General features: G+C 25.7%; 1 protein-coding gene across 1 annotated transcript in view; it reads right to left on the reverse strand.

The window, feature by feature from the left end:
- Positions 1-17,787, reverse strand: part of LOC145848737 (hemicentin-1-like) — a 71,708-nt gene that overhangs the window by 20,718 nt on the left and 33,203 nt on the right. Inside the window, exons 52-76 of the mRNA XM_082954038.1 lie at positions 16,728-16,864; positions 15,874-16,066; positions 14,271-14,427; positions 13,717-13,832; positions 12,733-12,922; positions 12,257-12,409; positions 11,859-12,023; positions 11,609-11,736; positions 11,005-11,213; positions 10,555-10,647; positions 8,995-9,188; positions 8,652-8,774; positions 8,318-8,473; positions 7,418-7,499; positions 7,027-7,145; positions 6,411-6,579; positions 5,808-6,001; positions 4,560-4,766; positions 4,232-4,319; positions 3,998-4,131; positions 2,768-2,939; positions 2,252-2,405; positions 1,742-1,863; positions 1,389-1,521; positions 1,166-1,266 (exon numbers count right to left, since the gene is read on the reverse strand). Of these exons, the coding sequence (XP_082810164.1) occupies positions 1,166-1,266; positions 1,389-1,521; positions 1,742-1,863; positions 2,252-2,405; positions 2,768-2,939; positions 3,998-4,131; positions 4,232-4,319; positions 4,560-4,766; positions 5,808-6,001; positions 6,411-6,579; positions 7,027-7,145; positions 7,418-7,499; positions 8,318-8,473; positions 8,652-8,774; positions 8,995-9,188; positions 10,555-10,647; positions 11,005-11,213; positions 11,609-11,736; positions 11,859-12,023; positions 12,257-12,409; positions 12,733-12,922; positions 13,717-13,832; positions 14,271-14,427; positions 15,874-16,066; positions 16,728-16,864 (3,689 nt within the window). The remainder of the gene's footprint in view (positions 1-1,165; positions 1,267-1,388; positions 1,522-1,741; positions 1,864-2,251; positions 2,406-2,767; positions 2,940-3,997; positions 4,132-4,231; positions 4,320-4,559; positions 4,767-5,807; positions 6,002-6,410; positions 6,580-7,026; positions 7,146-7,417; positions 7,500-8,317; positions 8,474-8,651; positions 8,775-8,994; positions 9,189-10,554; positions 10,648-11,004; positions 11,214-11,608; positions 11,737-11,858; positions 12,024-12,256; positions 12,410-12,732; positions 12,923-13,716; positions 13,833-14,270; positions 14,428-15,873; positions 16,067-16,727; positions 16,865-17,787) is intronic.

Raw genomic sequence — 17,787 nt, forward strand, 5'->3', positions numbered from 1 at the left:
TTAACTTTCTACATGTTAAAAACCAAAGACATGCTGGTCAAGTCTATGATTTCCGCTCAAATGACTACTATGGTCAAAGAAATCGTAACGTAAAAATCAACAACTACCCTGCTAACGAGTACCAAGGCAAAACAAATGGTGATCAAAACAACACCGCCAACACCCAGCCATCAAACTTTCTTTGCATTAATCACAGAAAGTATGGGAATAACACATTTGACTTCTGCCAGCAAGAGGGAAGCAGAGAGTAGAGTGAAGAGGGTAGAGGAAGTGTAATGAACTGCTGCAAATTCCTTGCATTATTCATTGTTGAACGCTGAATGTTAAGATAAGATTTAGAGCTTGTTACGGTTAGTTGCAGCGCAAGACAAAAATGACCATATATGGAAGCAAGCTCTTGGAGCACCCAAACGAGCCAATAAGAAACAAGGCTTATTACTGATGCAAGATTTCATCAAAACATAACAATACAGTGTTATGTGAGCAATCCGTATGTTATGTATGTAGCTGGAGAGAAGTACTATTTAAAACATTTTTAGTTGAACTTTTTAATTCATGATTAAACGTATTGTTTAGATATACAGCTAAAGTTAAGTTGTATGTTAACTGCTTTAAATTATTTGAGTTAAATTTAAAAGTTTAACAATTATCAAACCTTTTATAGTTTATTTAATTCTTAGTAGTTGTTTTAAGTCTTTTTGAAATAGATTTAAATAGTTACCAGTTATTTAAGTGTCTTATAAATTACTGCATTAAAACTTAGTTTATTATTAAGTTGCACTTTTACCAAGTGATTTATAAAAGTTTTGAAAGTAATTTGTGTTTTTTAAATTTAGTGCTTGTATTTCTTGGTTCTTTTGGGTGCTTCAAAAGCTTGCTTCCATATATTGTCGTTGTTGTTTCGCGCTGCAACTTACCGTAAGAGCTCAAAATATTTTCTTAATACTCTGCGTTCAACAATGAATAATGCAAGGAATTTGCAGCAGTTCATTACAGTATTTTAAAATCTTTGATTTAGAATTTCTTTTTGGGTACTTTAATAAGAATTATAACTTTAAATTTAAAAAAAGTGTTTATTGATTGTAAATAAACTTAAAGTTAGACAATTAAAAGAGTCGAAAGAAGACAATTAGGAGAGTACTTAGAGTACATATTTTAAACAAACCAGCATTATTCGTTGCTACACAAATATAATTTCCTTCATGATCAACTTCAACAACTGAAATGTTTAAACTTCCATCACTTTCAACTTGAATACCACCAAAGCTGTTGCAAAAGTAATGTAGTTGTTTTATTAGTAAATATGTTGCTATTTTCCTAATAATTATACACCTTACAAACGTGGTTTACTTAAAATAGACAATAATCTACAAAATTTTCAAGCTTACTTGGAAACTTCGCTTCCATCTCTAAGCCAGATTATGTCAGGATGTGGTACTCCTGACGTCTTGCATGGGATTTTAAGACTATAACCAGGTTCTCTCACCCATTTACTTGGCCCAGATTCTATACTAGGGGGGACTGTAAAAGTAAGAATTTTTTAATGCATATGTTATTTATCAGTTTTTAAAGGTCTAAAAGTCAGGTGTCGACAAAGTTAAAATTTTATTGTAACTAATATAATATAATTTTGTTTTCCAAAAGATATTATAAAACTTAAATGTTATTTTCATAACATATTACTTAAAAGTTTGTTTTTTCCCTGGTCTAAGTGGAGGAAAAAAAAATAGACTAATCAAACCTTGAACATCCAGTGATATTTGTCTTTGAGCGGATCCAGCTTTATTTTTAGCTATACATCCGTAGTTACCTGTGTCTGAAACTGCTACTGATGATATTCTCAGTGAGCCCGAGTCCAGTTTGCTGTCAGAATATAATTGTTAAGTTACAAGTTTATATAAACAACGAAAAAATTGGAGAACATCTAAAGAGTTAAGCCAGAAATTTCGTGAGCCGTGAGATAAGCTTTGGTTAATATAAAATAATAACTTCAAGGTCAAGTAAATATTAAAAAAGTAATCTCTATTAAAAAATTCAAACAGATAGTTTTTGAACGCTTTTAAGTTTACTATTTTAAAACTTTAATTTTTCCTATTATATTTGTTATTTTAGTATTTTATCCATACACAAACACCTAAAAAACAAAGTTAAAAAAATTATATTTTTGTACCACTAGCTCATAGAATACTTAAATTACTTACAATTATTACTTCAAGTTTTAATATATATTTTTATGAAAAAATAACTAAACCGGTATGCAGGATCCTTTCTGATCTCTAAAACCTTTCCATTTTTACGCCAAGTTATTTCTGGTTTAGGAACTCCATATACTTCACACTCAAGTGTTACTGGGTTGTTTACTTGAACAGTTAGGCTAGTAGCACCGCCTTTTATTACTGGTGGTACTAAATAAAAAAAATATAACTATTAATTTAATATATTATCCATTACATCTTGTAGAATACTTTAGCAATAGTAAATATTGTTAATTTTCTTATCAGCGCGATTTTGGGTACATAAATTTAAGAAGCAAGGATAATTCTTATGAAACAAGCGTTGATACGAGTTAACGTAGATACTATTTATATAACGATAGAAGTCAAAAATTAAAGCTTGTTGTATTTTCTATGTCAACTCGTTCCTTCTATTTCATAAAAGTTTCTTGAGATCTTCGAATGAAATGCTTAGAGCTACACTTCACTCTCATACTTACATTGAAAGTTAGTTCTAGTGAATATTTTGGAAAAAATATAGTGTAACTTTAAACCGTGAACTTTAAGTGTTGTAACTTTTTTGTCTGAACCAGCATTGTTTGCCGCTAAACAGTAGTATTTTCCTCTATCATCAAGAGTTATTGATGGTATGATAAGACCATCCTCACTATATGTTGAATGCTTGTCGTTTTTAGTTAATAGTCTCCCTTCGTGCCTCCATATAACCTGTGTTGAACGTAAAAAAATATTTGTTTTCTAAAAAGTTTTTTTAAAACTGTAATAACATCTAGTATAAAAAGCATATAAACTGCAGGATACATTTTTTAAGTCTATGTTAACATAATAATTAATAATAAAAAGTTTTAGTAAAAAAAATAATAAAAAAGTTACATATTTAGATATGCTTAAAATTATTAAATTGTTTAAGATAGAGTTAGAGTAAATAACAAAAATTATATTAAACAATAGGTCAAGCTTAAAGCAAAAACGAAAAAGACTAGTTTAAGTTTTCGAAAAATGTAAACTCAGCTTAGTAGATCTTAGCACATGTTAAAATTTCACAAAAACATTTAAACTTTTCACGTGTTTAAAGTATAACAATTCTAGATAAGTTTCACATAGCAAAGCTGCCATCTTCTCCTAAACGTTAGATTCAAATAAACTTTGCTCTTAAGTTAGAGTCGTTTTAAATAAATATTCCTTATTTATAGCGGTACTAAAGTTTAAAGTATTTTGCATTTAATTCGTCAATAGTAGACGCATGACAATTGAAAATCAAGAAAGCATATAATTTACAACACGACCTCAAACTAACGAAAACTCTAATTATGGCAACTCTGCCACATAACTTCAGAAGCTTAAAACTGTCTTAATTTTGCCTTCATTTTAAAGTTTAATTTGTTTTTAGAAACTAATTTATCTGATATCATTCTAAAGTTGAAATGAGTAAATGAAACTGTTAAGCAAACATTTACTATTAAAAGTGTTTTTTGTTGTTTAAATTAACTTTATTATAACCAAACAAAAAAAATGTTTAACCAACGGCTGTAGAATACCAAAATATTTAATAAAAAAGAGAAACGGAACACAGTTAGTGAATACAAATTAAATCATCGGTTCCGGACTATATATTAGGTCAAAGATATGGAAATTTTTACTACTTAGTTTACTTCTGTTCGCTAAAAAAATATTTTCAAATAAAAACACGTACAATTTAAGCTTATATTACTGTTTAGTATACATGCTAAATTAATAGGACTTTGTAGACAACAAAAAAACTATACCCTTGGGGTAGGTTTTCCCGTCACAATACATGGAATCTTTACATAATCTCCGACATTAACTGTTATAAAACTATCACCATCTTTAATACTAGGGGGTGAGTATACATCAAGGCTTATATCTTGAGATGTTGTCCCTACAGCAATTTCATATTTTAAAAACATAATGATTAAATTTTTTTAGTAGTTTGTAAATATATAATTCTTATTCTTTCTATTTTTTTGAATAAAATTAACCAGCAATGTTTGAAGCAATACAAGTGTAAATTCCTGAATCATCAATTTTCACATAATTTAGTTGTAAGACTTTATTGTTGGAATTAAGCTGTAAAAAAGTTACCGTTTAAAATAAACTACTTAAATAAAACTAACTTTGTTAATAAAAAGTTTGTAGAATTAGTACTTTATTGTAAGTATGTTTAAAGTTGAAAATTAAACTATTTAGTTTGTTACTTACTTTCTGTCACTTTCGTAGATAAACGACTAATAAAAAAGTTAAAATTAAAAACAATTAAACATGATTTTAATAAAAAAATACTTTGGAAAATTAAGATCAAATACAAACCGATTTTCCTAACCGGTACCAACTCATAACAGGGGGTGGTACAGCGTTTGATTTACACTCTAATGTAACATTGTCACCCTCAATAGCAGTTACTACATCAATAACTCCGTTGATAGTTGGTGGTAGATTAACTGTTACATCATAAACTTTCTCTGCCGATCCCGAAAGTGATGTTGCAATGCATACATATGTTCCTGAATCTGTTAACTGTATAAAAAAACTTAATGTGACCATGAAAATAATTTCTTAAACTTTTAAACTTGCTAAGACATTACACCTAACGTTTTAAATTTATGAAGTGTAAATTGAACGCCGTGGTTACTTTTAAACTAATCAATCTATATAAGATTTATAAGATTTTTATTTCCGTTTCAAATTTTATTTGCTTTGTCTGTTTTCATACCTTACTGACACTTTTTATTTAAGTTAAGCCTAATTTATTTTCGCATATTTACCATACTTTTCTAGATTTTATTGTTAACTGATTATTTATTTTTCTTAGATAAAAAATATTTGAAGTTGTACTTGTAATAAAAAAAATTATACAATTAACTTCTTAAACTATTGGGTTTATTAGATAACCAGTTTATGTTAATTGATTTATATATGAACAAACTATGTTGTTGAAAATCAGTTACATAGTTCAAAACTTTTAGTAAACATTAGTCAAAACATATAACAATATTTTCTGAGAAAACGTTCATAAAGTTGTTTATATGCAAAAGTTTTGCCACAACACACTTTTATTTTCAATTGTGAAAACTATAGTTTTGTTAAAAACTACAGTTAAGTTTACGTTTTTTAATCTGAGCTTTTATCCTTTATTATTGATAAAATTTTGATTATCATGATAGTAAAACTCACAACTAGAGAGTTTAATAACTTTTTATCAAACTAGTTAGTAGTTAAGTAGTTACTGATGAGAAGGCGGAAAATATATTTATTTCACTAAGTTAAATAACCTTTGTGTTTTTAAAATATTTGTATTTAACTGTGTTAAAAAACTTAGGCTAAAGTTTTAGAAGAAAACACATAAAAACTAAAAATAAGTCATAAACTTTGAAGTTTCTTTACAAACTGTTATAAAAAAGTTGGTCATTTATCAATAACTATTAAATTTTTGCTTTTTATTCTAGCTAAAATAGGGATTCCAGCAAAAATTAGTTTGATTAAACTTTAATAAAAAAAAAAGCGAATAACTAAAAGTGGTTAGCTATTAATGGTCTTAAACAATTAATTTCAACTGACGGCAGCACTATCAATTCGAAACAGCTCGCCATGATTTAATACTCGATCTGAGTCAATGATATGTTCTTTTGCATCTTTTAACCACGTAATTGTTGGATTGGGAACTCCATGTGCATGACAAGTGAGCTCTAAGAAATCTCCAACATTAACAACCAGGTGATACCGTTCATTCTGACCCTCGATTGTAACTTTGTCTGATTTAGCAAAAAAATTAATTGTTGAAAGCAAACTGTATTAAATTTATTTAAACCTTAGCTGTTTCTTTTTTCTAAAAAACAGTTTTATTTTTTTTAGTATACGTTAAGCAAATAAATTTTTAATTTTCGAAACAGTTATTATATTTTAAAAATAACACTTAAAAAAAGAATTCTTTTGAAGTAAATATTAAAAAAAAAATTGATATATCTAAATTTTTACACCATTACTAAATGCAATGATTACTATAAGTCTTGTTAAAAAATATTTAAACTTTTTTTTTGTTTTAAAAGCAATATTCCCAAGTAGTCTGTCTGCTTATCAAGTGTGTAAGTTAAGTTGGTTTTTAATAATTTCTAAACAAAAAACTTAAGTTAAAACTTGGATACAAGTTAAAATAAAACGCACCATAAACTTCGACATTAAAGTTTTTGGTTGCTTTGCCAGCAACTGACACAGCCATACATGAATATCGTCCGGTGTCGATTACTCTTGAATCATGAACTCTTAAAACTTGTGCTTTGTTCATAGCTGTTATCCTATCTAAGTTAGAAAGATTATCAAGTGGTACAGAGTCCTGTAAAATAATTATTTTAAGTCAAAGGCATGTTATTTAAAGTTATTATTCAAAAATTTTGTTAACTACTTTGCATTTAAAATGAATAATGAAAAATTAAAACAAAAAAACCAGCCAACTAACTAAAAAAGGTTAAACTTGTATACACACTTTTTTAATATCCAAACAAACTACTAAAATAATTTAAAACAGAACTCAAAATACTTAGAAGGAGAACATAGTTATTACGCGTAATTTGAAGAATAGTTTACAAAAGTATTAAAAAATTATTGATTATGCTAAAACAGTTTTCAACTATGCTAACAAACAAAATCATTAAAATAAATTAAAATATAGTATACATAAAAAGTAAAATCATTCTATATATAAAGTCTTTTCAATGATATTGTTAGTTTAGCGTAACTAGAATAGTTTAAAAAAAAATAAACGTTAAATATTTAATACAACCTTTATCCAAGCAATTTCAGGAAAAGGAATACCAGTGAGCGAGCAATCAAGTTCAAAAGTATCTCCTTTCATAACAGTAAGAAAAATATTTTCATCCTTCCAATTAAATGTAGGTGGCACTACATAAAATATGTTATTATATAAAGCTTCGTTAAATAGATTATAAACTATAACAAAAGAGTTATATTAAATTGAAATGTTACCAAAAATAATCAGTAAAAACAAAAGCTTTATTAATTTTTTGAAATGTATGTTTTTATAAATTTAGTACATAATTAGGACAAATAAAATTATAAAACGGTTGGCATACAAAAAGGGTTTGAGAAACTAAAACAATAACACTTTTTGTTATTGTTTAGCAAGTTAAACTAAACAAAGTTACTATGCTTACCATATACGTTTAATTTAGAGAAATCTTCTACTTGTCCAGCTTCATTTAAGGCAACGCAAGAATATGTTCCTGTGTCTTGCTCCTGTTTTTATAAAACTATAATAAGGATCATTTATAAAAAGTTTATATTGTTTTCTGGAATCTTATTGGTTAGAATTATTTTCCTTGGCATACGACAAAATATGGCTAAGGTTGGTTATGCAACATTTAGCGTACTAAGTAGCTGGTAAAATGTTAAAAAACTGCATTATTTTCTTTTCTAGAGCATTGTTTTTAAATAAGCTTAATTTTCTGATGTTTAATAATGTTTCAATGTATAATTTTAGTTGAAAATACATTTTAAACTTTAATTAAAAGCTCAATTAAAAAAGTTTAAAGTAGTAACAACTAAAAAGATATGCAAGACTGAAAACGTAGCTTCAAAAAATAACAAGGCAAGACAAAACCAAAAGGAAATCTAAGTATTGTTCATGTGTAAATTAAATTGTAAATTTTTGGTCAATTTGTTCTTCTTTTTATTATTTTATATGGTTTTTAAAACATTGAAAACTGCAAAACTAAAAAAAAATATTAACTGATTTTATTTAAATCAATAGTATACATCAAAAAGAAAGCAAAGCTAAAATTTCATGTTGTTTATAAGCACAGCCTTCATAAGTGAAGATTTCAGGGTATAATAATAAAAAAAAGTTAAAAAAATAAATATCAGTATTTTTAAAGTTTCTTATAGATCTAACGTGTTTATGCATATTTTGAAAATAGGTTTGCTTGTTAATTTTATTTCCAAAAGTTGCTTGGAGTTTAAAATACAGACTGAACTGAGAATTATTAAAAACTAGACATTTTTGTAAGTATATATTACATTTATTTACTACTATTTATTATCAGTTTTAAACTTACTGTCGTTTGTGATATTCTGACACATTTTCCCTGATTAAAGGTTTGAACTTCAGGATTTAGAATAAGTGGAATTGAATTTTTGTACCATGTTATTCTTGGTTCTGGTACTCCTCCTGTAACATCACAGTTAAGTGTAGCTGGTTGTCCAACTATTACCTGAAAAAATATAAAGTGCTAATCTAAAACCAGCAGTTCAATAAAACAGTTTTTGTAAACATAAATAGCGTAAAACTTTTGTAAAGTGTAAAGTAAATCAAAAATACAACAATTACAAAAAATTCTAATGATCAAAATAAAATTTCATCTTTTAGCTTTAAATCATATTTATTCTAACATTAACAACACTAGTAGAGTTGTTTGAAATAGAAGGTGGTACAAATACTCTTAGATTGAAATTTGCATGTTCAACACCAACTTTGTTTTCTGCTTTGCAAACTACCTTACCTCCTTGATCAACCTTAATAAAATATTATTGAGAAATTAAGCTAGATTTTTTTACAACTAAAAGTTAACATATCTAGTCTTGCGAACAAATAAAACCATGGATAGCATAAAGAGTTTTAACAACCTATCAAGCAAAATACCCCGACATTTATTAGAGAAGAGGTAAATATTTTATACAAAATTTTTAAATAAACTACCGTAAACATTAAAAAATAATTTGACAAAATTCATACTTGTAAATTTTTTATAGTCATATGTTTAGCATTTTCAGATGTTTCAAAATCTTCTTGAAGTTCATTTACTGGTGCTCCATTGACAAACCAGAATATGATAGGAATGGGATGGCCTGTAACCTCACATTCAAAATGTGCATCATCACCTTCTACCGCGTCAACGTTTGTTCGTGAAGTAAAAATTTTTGGTGGCACTGATTTATAAATCAAGATAATTTTATGTAAACTATTTTTTACTTAATTATAACACCTAAAATACTCTTTATAAAAGTAAAATTTTATTAACATTCTTTCTTAAAAAAAACAAAAGAAAGAAAAATCATAAACTAAATAAAGACTTTTAAAAAGTTGCTTGGCTTTATTCAAAACTAACTATTATATTAAAAATGATATTTTCAGTACTTTGCTTTTATCACTAAACTTTAATCTTGGTTTCTTCTATAGTTGTTTCAAAGTAAAGTTGTATTTTATAAATCTACAAGTAAAGCTAAACTATACAATTGAAAGTATTCAATACTAAATATAGTTAAGTTTTAAGTATAAAAAAATAGTATTTGATTCAGGATTGTACTTAGCCATAATTATTTGCATTTTTGTCATTTTTCGATACATATAATTTTAATAATTTTGTTTGTTATAATATACTCAATATTTATGTCGTAACAGTCAAAAGTACGAAAGAAACATAAAACCATTTTATTCATATTTTGCTAATTACGTCATTTATATTGACATTAATTACAACCAATTTTACTCCAGATTTTAAATACGAATGTTACGTCATAAATATACAAGTTATCAAGTTTAAATTGTGTAAATACCATGCTGCAATGAAACTTAACGTGTATGCTAAAGTTTTATAAAACAAATGACTATATTTATAAAAAAAAAACATTTTTGTCGTTTTTAGTTTTGATTATTACGTCATAAATATTAAACATGTCATAACAAAAAAAAAAACGCCTCGAGATGTTATGTTTTTCTAAAAATTTTAGTTTTTGTTTTGACTTGGTCTGCAAATTTATTATTTCTTTATTTATTTTATTAGGTTCAAGCATTTTTATTGTAATCTAATCGTTTAAAAAAAGTATCCCCGACATATAGTTTTGATAAATGCATTAAAATTTATTAATTTAAGTGAATAGCTTTATCTATGGAAAAGTATGCTATAATTAAAATTTTATGCGTTTTTTTTTGAGAAAAAGTGTTAGTTTATGTAAATTTGAAAATTGTAATTTGTAATGCAAAGACTCGACTATCTTAACAACCATTAACTGAATTTTTATTTGGTTGTCAATTTGTTTTAGTACAGCGAATTTTAAATTAAGTAAGTAACTTGTGATCTAAGACTTAAGGTTTCTTAATAAATACTAAAAGAAATAGTAGCTACGGTTAATAGTTTAAACTTAATGCTAAATTAGAAAATATTCAAAAATATATATTTTTGAAGTTTACTCTCAACTTTTTTCTTCCTATTTAGTAAATATAAGTTGTGCTAAGTCTGTATTATAAAACATTGTTATATGTCTATTTAAGCAATAAGGAAATAAATTTTTAAACCTAAAACGTCTAAATTGAAGTTCTTTTCAGTTGATCCAGCAATGTTTTCAGCGAAACAAGTATACTGACCAACATCCGTCAAATCGGTTGAAGCTAAATAACAATTGTCTAGCATATGCTTAAAATTAGATAAAGTTTTCTATTATCAAAACTTATGTTTTACGAGCTATTAAAAATTAAATATAAAGCATAATGCTTATAACAGAACTGCCTTTTAAATAGTTTGCTTCGAACTTTTAAACTAGTTTGTATAAGTTTTATGAATTTAATAGTCTTTTTAAGAAAAAAGTACGAAAAAAAAGTATTTAGCAAAATATACTCACGTTTGTAACTTTTCTAAAAAGCATAAATATAAATTCTAAAAATGTTGGTTTAACTTTAAATATTTCAATAAAATAACAGTAACAAAACGTATAATTACATAAAAAAATAGCAATATAAGTCATAAACCGATCTGAAGTTTTCTTCCTCCTGACAGCAGGTTAGTATTTCTGTCATGACTAGTTATTAAAACTCCCTCCTTCATCCACTCTACAATTGCCGTAGGAACTGCATAAACTTCACACTCAAGTGTAGTTGAATGTCCCAGTACAGACTCGACATCAACAACTCGTGGGCCTGAAATAACTGGCGGTATGTTCACACTTACCTTGAAGTTTCTGAAATAGTTATAAGCTTAACAATGGCATGTTGAAAGTTAGTAGTTTTACATAAATGTTTTTATACTAGCATTCAGCAAAATACTACAAATATGGTTTAAAATATAGTAGTTATGAACTAAAGTTTACTTATAGCAGGTTAAGAAAGTTTAAAATAAAGTGTTAAAAACATCAAGTTATCAACATCTCTTAATTAAATACAAAATTTATTTATAAGGAAAAGTTAGAAAAATACGTGTTTGGTTGTAAGTTTTTGTTATTAAATCAAGACTCCAAAGTTCAATGAAGATATTTTTAATCTGAAGTAATGTTTTAATAGAGCTTTTATTATTTGTAAATACCAAACTTAGATAAAAATATAACTAAAATAAGAATTTCATAAATGTTATACATACTTTGATTGGATACCAGCCTTATTAGATACTACACAAACATATCTCCCAGCATCTGCTTCCTGGGCATTTCTAATAATCAAAAACTGACCATCATGTTTAAATGAAATACCATCTTCTAGACTTTCTAACTGTTTTAGTACATAAAATAAAAAAATAAAAACCTACATTGTTAAATCAAGTTGCTGAAACAAAGATTAACAATTCAAAGTTTTTTGTAAATAATGCTAAATAAATATAAAAACAAACTTACAACTGGTATATTTTCCCCGTTTTTAGACCATGTAACAGTAGGAAGTGGTTTAGCATTGTTTTCACAGCTTAACACAGCATTTTCCCCTTTGTCTACAACAACATCATCAAATCTCTCTTCTAGAACTGGTGCAATATATGTTATCAGCTTAAATTCTTTTTCGTCCTGTGTTGTTTATAAGTTTTAATATCAAATTCTATATGTTAGCTCTTTACATGTAAAACATATAAGCTAAAGAGCTATAAAAATTTGCAACATTGTAACACGTACTCTATCGATAAACTTTTAAAAGCGTTAGTGACTTGTTTTGCTCTAATCAAATTTAAAATTATTAAAATCACCAAAAAAATAATTTAACATGATTATAAAGAATTTAATTATTTTTTTATTCGACAAACTTTTCCAGCTTGATTTGTAGCGGTACAAGTATAAGTCCCGTCATCTTCTGTCTTAACTGATGTAATCATCATGAATCTTCCTTTAGCAATTAATTGTACTCCGCTTAAAGATGTTTTGTTTAAAACTTCTCCATCTTTTGTCCAGTCTAATAACTGTAAATATATTATTCTTTAGTTTTAAGAGTACTGTAACTTTTTTACGACTAAAATGTTATAAGTTTTGATACATTAAGATAAAATAAAGACAGGTTATGCTAAAATAAATTGTTTAGTAATTATGTTTTGGTTTATAACACATATATTTTTAAACTTTTTCTAACTTCTGTGCAATTGCATATAAAAAAAAGTTACCATGGAGAGATACAAAAAGTATTATTATGAAAATAAAGCCCTAATGATTAATAGTTGTCATCCTAACAAAATAACTTCTTCAGAAACTTTTAATACAGTTTAATCATTACTGTAAGATTTCAAACCGGAGTCGGTATTCCGCTAGCATCACACGCAAGAACAACAGGGGTGTTAAGGAAGGCTTCTCTTGTTTCGAATTTCGGCCCTAAAATGTTTGGTCGAACTTGTATTTGTACTCTAAATGCCTTATTGTCTTGACCGGCTTTATTCTTTGCTCTACAGTCGTACAAGCCACTGTCTGACAGCTCAGCATTCCTAAAAGGTTAGTAAGCTTTAGAAAAACCTTTAAAACTAAAAGCAGTTGTTCATGTTTAATAAAATATTTGAAATAATAAATTATTATGAAACAAGGAGGTTTTAAAAGAAGCTTTCAAAATAAAAACAAAATGGATTAAAACAAATTCAAAGAATAATTATTAATTTTTTTTTTTATTTTAAATTGCACAACCAGCTTAAAATTTTTAGAACTGTGTACTAAATTAACACAGGGAAAATCGTAAGTTTTAATAATGTAAAAACAATAATTTTTTTAAATTTTAAATTCAACAAACTTTTTCGTTTGAATCTTTTTTTAGAAACACCACCATTAGCTAACATAAAAAAATTAAAGTGTTACTAACATTTGCTTTATATCAAATAATAAAAACAGATACTAACAAGTTGTGATTTTTAAACCAGTAATTTTTTTTAGATAGTTTTAAATCATGTAGATAGTTTTAATTTTTCTATAGCATATACATTTTTATAATTTTCTCTAATTACCATACAATTAAAAAAATTCTATAAAACAAATAATGCTTAAAATTTTTTCAAAAACAGTGTGAAAATTTTGCATAGATTCAATTTAAAAGATATAAGTCGTGTAAGGTTGTATTTATCTTGCACAAAAGTGTTGGTGTTCTAAATACTGCTACTTGCAAGCTTTAAAAAGTAAAAACTTATTCAAACCTTAATGTTTTAATCAGGATGTTTGTTATTCTATGCTGAGTTTATTAAGAAAAAAAAAAGTTGTAGTAGTTTTAACTATTATATTTCATTTTAAAATTTACCTTATCAAAAGATTTTGCCCGTCATCAGAAGTCTCATATCTATCAAGGCTCTCATCAATAAGTATTGCATTTTTGTACCATTTTATGGTTGGTTTTGGGGAGCCTCTAACGGAACACTATTAAATTTGTAAAAAAATTAACGAATAACATTTAAAGTATAAGTAGTAAATGGATTAATAGTAAAAATGTACATATAATAACAAAGTTAATTTGAATAACAAAATGTAGTTTTAAATTAAGATGATGGACAAAACTTTTTATATGATAGTAAAAAAAAATACATGTTATTTACTTTTGAACACTAATAATTCTAAAATTTCTTTACTATACTGGTGTTGTAAACTATGTACTTAGATTTAAAACTCAACTAAAAGTTAGTTAAAATATTTAATCTAACTACTTTCACGTTTACATGTGGTAAAAATTTAGTAGTAAAATTTTATTAATGGGGCTTAATTTTACTTATTTATATCAGTCTAAATAAAACATTATTAACGACTGATTCTGTCACACTTATATTTAAATGATAAATCTAAGTAATACAGCAAGCTTACAGTTAGATTGAATGTAGTATCTTTGACGTGCATCACCGTTTGTATCACATTATTACCCTTTATAGATGGGGGAAAATTTACTAAAACTTGAGAAGATTTTACATCTTTACCAATTTTGTTTTCTGCTAAACATTCATAATCACCTGCATCAGCCGCTCTAATATAGAAACAAAAATATTGTTTGTTCATATTTAATTAACTCTTTATTTCATTTTAAAAGTGTTTAATTATTTTCTATATAGAAAACATTTATCTTTTGATAATTAATAACAATAAACTAATGCTTTTTAAGGTTTTCTAAAATTTTTGTGTACCTATGTGGTTTTTTTGTAATTAAGTTATTACAATGTTCTCGCGTATAATTGGCTAATGATTAAAAAAGTTAAATACATTTGTATGTAAAGAACTTTATTATTTCTACAATAAAAAACAAATATAGTTATAATGAATAATTTTAGAGTCTAAAATTTTAAAACTGAGTTTACATCTATATGACCACACTTAAAGTCTATTTATTTTTAATCCTTAAGTTTATTTGATACTGTAATAACTAAATATTAATAAGTGATGAAAATAAAAATTGATTATTGTATTGCTTTTTAATTAATACTTGATTTTTGTTATCTTCTTAAGTTTTTGCTACAATTTATTTGTTGTAATTTTTAAGTTCTGATGACTTTACAGGTGAAGCATTGTAAACTTAGTGATAATGTTATTGATAAAAAGTTATCTATATAAGCTTTTTATTAGTTAGATATGATACAATACTTCATAAAATTTCTCAATAAATAAAACTAAATATATTAGATTTCTTAAGCTTTTAGTTGAAAACATCACCACTGGGCTCGACGGACATATATAATAAAACTTATTCTTGATAGAAAAATGTTTATTTTTAGTTCTTTAAAAGATAGGAAACATTTTGCTTGATTTCCAAAATACTCGTTTTTGTTTAATTCTGCAGATTTAACATCAAGCAAAAAAGCTTTGCGTTTATTAAAAAGAACATTCTATGTTTCTTAAAAATAATTTTTTCTGGTCATACATTGATAAATTTTATTTGATATTTAGATTTACAATATTTTAATGAATAATGTTTTTTATTTTTATCAAAATAGAAATTTGATCAACCAGCTAGTAACTTCAAATAAATGCAAAACAATTATTTAATACACTCATTAACTTTACAACAAAATAAAAACACAATTTTCGAAGCTGTCTTACTAATTTTCCAATAAAAATAATAAACTTATACTAAAGTCGTGCTAAAATAATAAAAAAAATACGGAAAAAATTTAACTACTATGCGGAATTAAGTTAAGTTGTGACATACATTTTGTTTTAAAATTATAACTTTCCGGTAAAAAATAAATACATACATTAGAAATGACAGCAAAAAACAGTTATAAATTATCAATATTTATACTAAAAATTCAAACTATCCTAGGTGTAAGTGAAACTAGATTTTATTTTAACTACGTTTTTTTAATGTGATATCTAAAAATGAGCAGACATTCAATATAACTTTTAAAAATTTGAGTCTTATGCATCACAACATTTGTTAATCTTAAATTATTAATGTTTTTTTCTAACTATAACTAACTTTGCAGCGAGTACTTGTAAGGTTCGTCCGTCAGGGTAAATAACTACTCGGTCATCAGGTTTTACTAAAATACCATCCTTAAACCAGGTTAGCTTCGGGGTTGGAACAGCAGATATTTTACAATTTATATGAAAAGGTGAACCTTCATTAACATCTATTAAGCTATCATCTAAACTGTCAAAATCCGGCATAGCTGAAATATATATCCAAATTTTTGAATGTAGAATACTTAACGTAATACTTCTAATAGATGCATTTCATAATATTTGTATAGTATTAGTTTAAAAAAGTTTTAAAGATAAATTAAACATCTTTATTCATGAAATTAAAAACATATTAGGCAAATAAAAGTATATTCGTCAAATTTCTAATATAAACAAAATTAAACTTTTTTGTTATACTTAAATAGAAAATATATAGTCAAAAGTTATAAAATAGTCAAATGAATATTACTTTTTTTCAAAAGAATCTATTTAGTAAATGCCAAATTGAATATATTTTATTAACTATTATGGTTAAAAAAACAGTTATTGTGGTCAAAGGTTTGTTATAAATATACATGTTTAGTTTATAATAAAAAACATTGATATATATTTGTAAACAAATTAAAAAACTTAAGTAACCTAAAATAAAAAGTTGTATTTAAAATTTTCAAATTTTTATAAAATACTTGAAGTCTTAAAATTTGTATATTTGTTGTAAGTTTCAATCTGATCATACTTTTCTATTAGTCGTTTTAAGAAATACTCTTTGTTACCCAAAAATGTAAATGTAACCAAAAAAATCTTTAGAAAAAAAATTAGCTATTGCAAACAAATTTTTAATTATTTAAGTAACAAAAATAAACATCAAACTTTGAACTTCGACATCAAACACCTTGTCGTCTTCTCCGGCTTCATTAATAGCTGTGCATCGGTACCTTCCAGTATCATCAACTTTGCTTGTTTGCACCGAAAGAATCTGACCGCTTTCAAAAAACTTTCTACGACCGCTGTAATTAAAGAAGGTTTTTTTTTTCTTTGTTAACAGATATTGTTAAAATAACGTTATAAAATTTCGGTGATACTATAAGGAAATAAGTCTACCTCACGTCGTATGTACGATTATGCATTTATTTGTTATACGGAATTATAATAAGCTAGTTCTTAATCAAAGGAAAATTTAATTTTTTCAAGAGTAGTTTAAGTAATTTTGTAAACTATTTTCGTTAGTTCTAGATCGATTAAATCTAGCCAACGATATTTAATCAAGGTTTAAGAAAAAAAAGGTAGCATACTTTGAATGTTTTTTGATATTTTTAAAAAGAAAAACGAATTTTAGTTATATTTAGTTTTAAAACAAATTATACAGTAATCTTCCTCTATTGTACCAATGTATGTTTCTGTGTGTTAATCCGTTGTACATATGTTGGTACAATATAGGAAAATTACTGTATAATTTTTTTTAATTATATTCCAGTAAACTTGTTTCAATAGGATCTTTTGTTAACAAACACTTAAATTTATATTTTGAATAATTATATTTAGTTTAACTATATTCTTAATTTTGGTTGAAGTCCTGTGAACGTAAAACAAGCGTAGACAAGCAAGTACAAGAAAACAAATGAGAGTGAAAGTATTATTTTCCTAGAGTAAATTAAATTCGATTATATCTTTTAGTTAAATATATAAGTTAGTATTATCAAAATTTTGATTTATCATAAAAACATTTGTAATTTATAATGCTTTTGAATTTTAAAAAAACTATATATAAAGTAAAAGTCTAACATTTTTAATTAATTTCGAGTTACCTTAAAGATTTTATAATGTATTTTAAAGTGTTTAGAGTGATTTTAATTAGATTTGTTACGTTTTACAGTATAAGGCTAAGTACAAGTACATAACATAAGTACATCTACTAAATACATTAGATTAC

This window comes from Thalia democratica, chromosome 1 (genome assembly GCF_965202585.1).
Source record: "Thalia democratica chromosome 1, ktThaDemo2.hap1.1, whole genome shotgun sequence".
Classification (NCBI taxonomy): Eukaryota; Metazoa; Chordata; class Thaliacea; order Salpida; family Salpidae; genus Thalia; species Thalia democratica.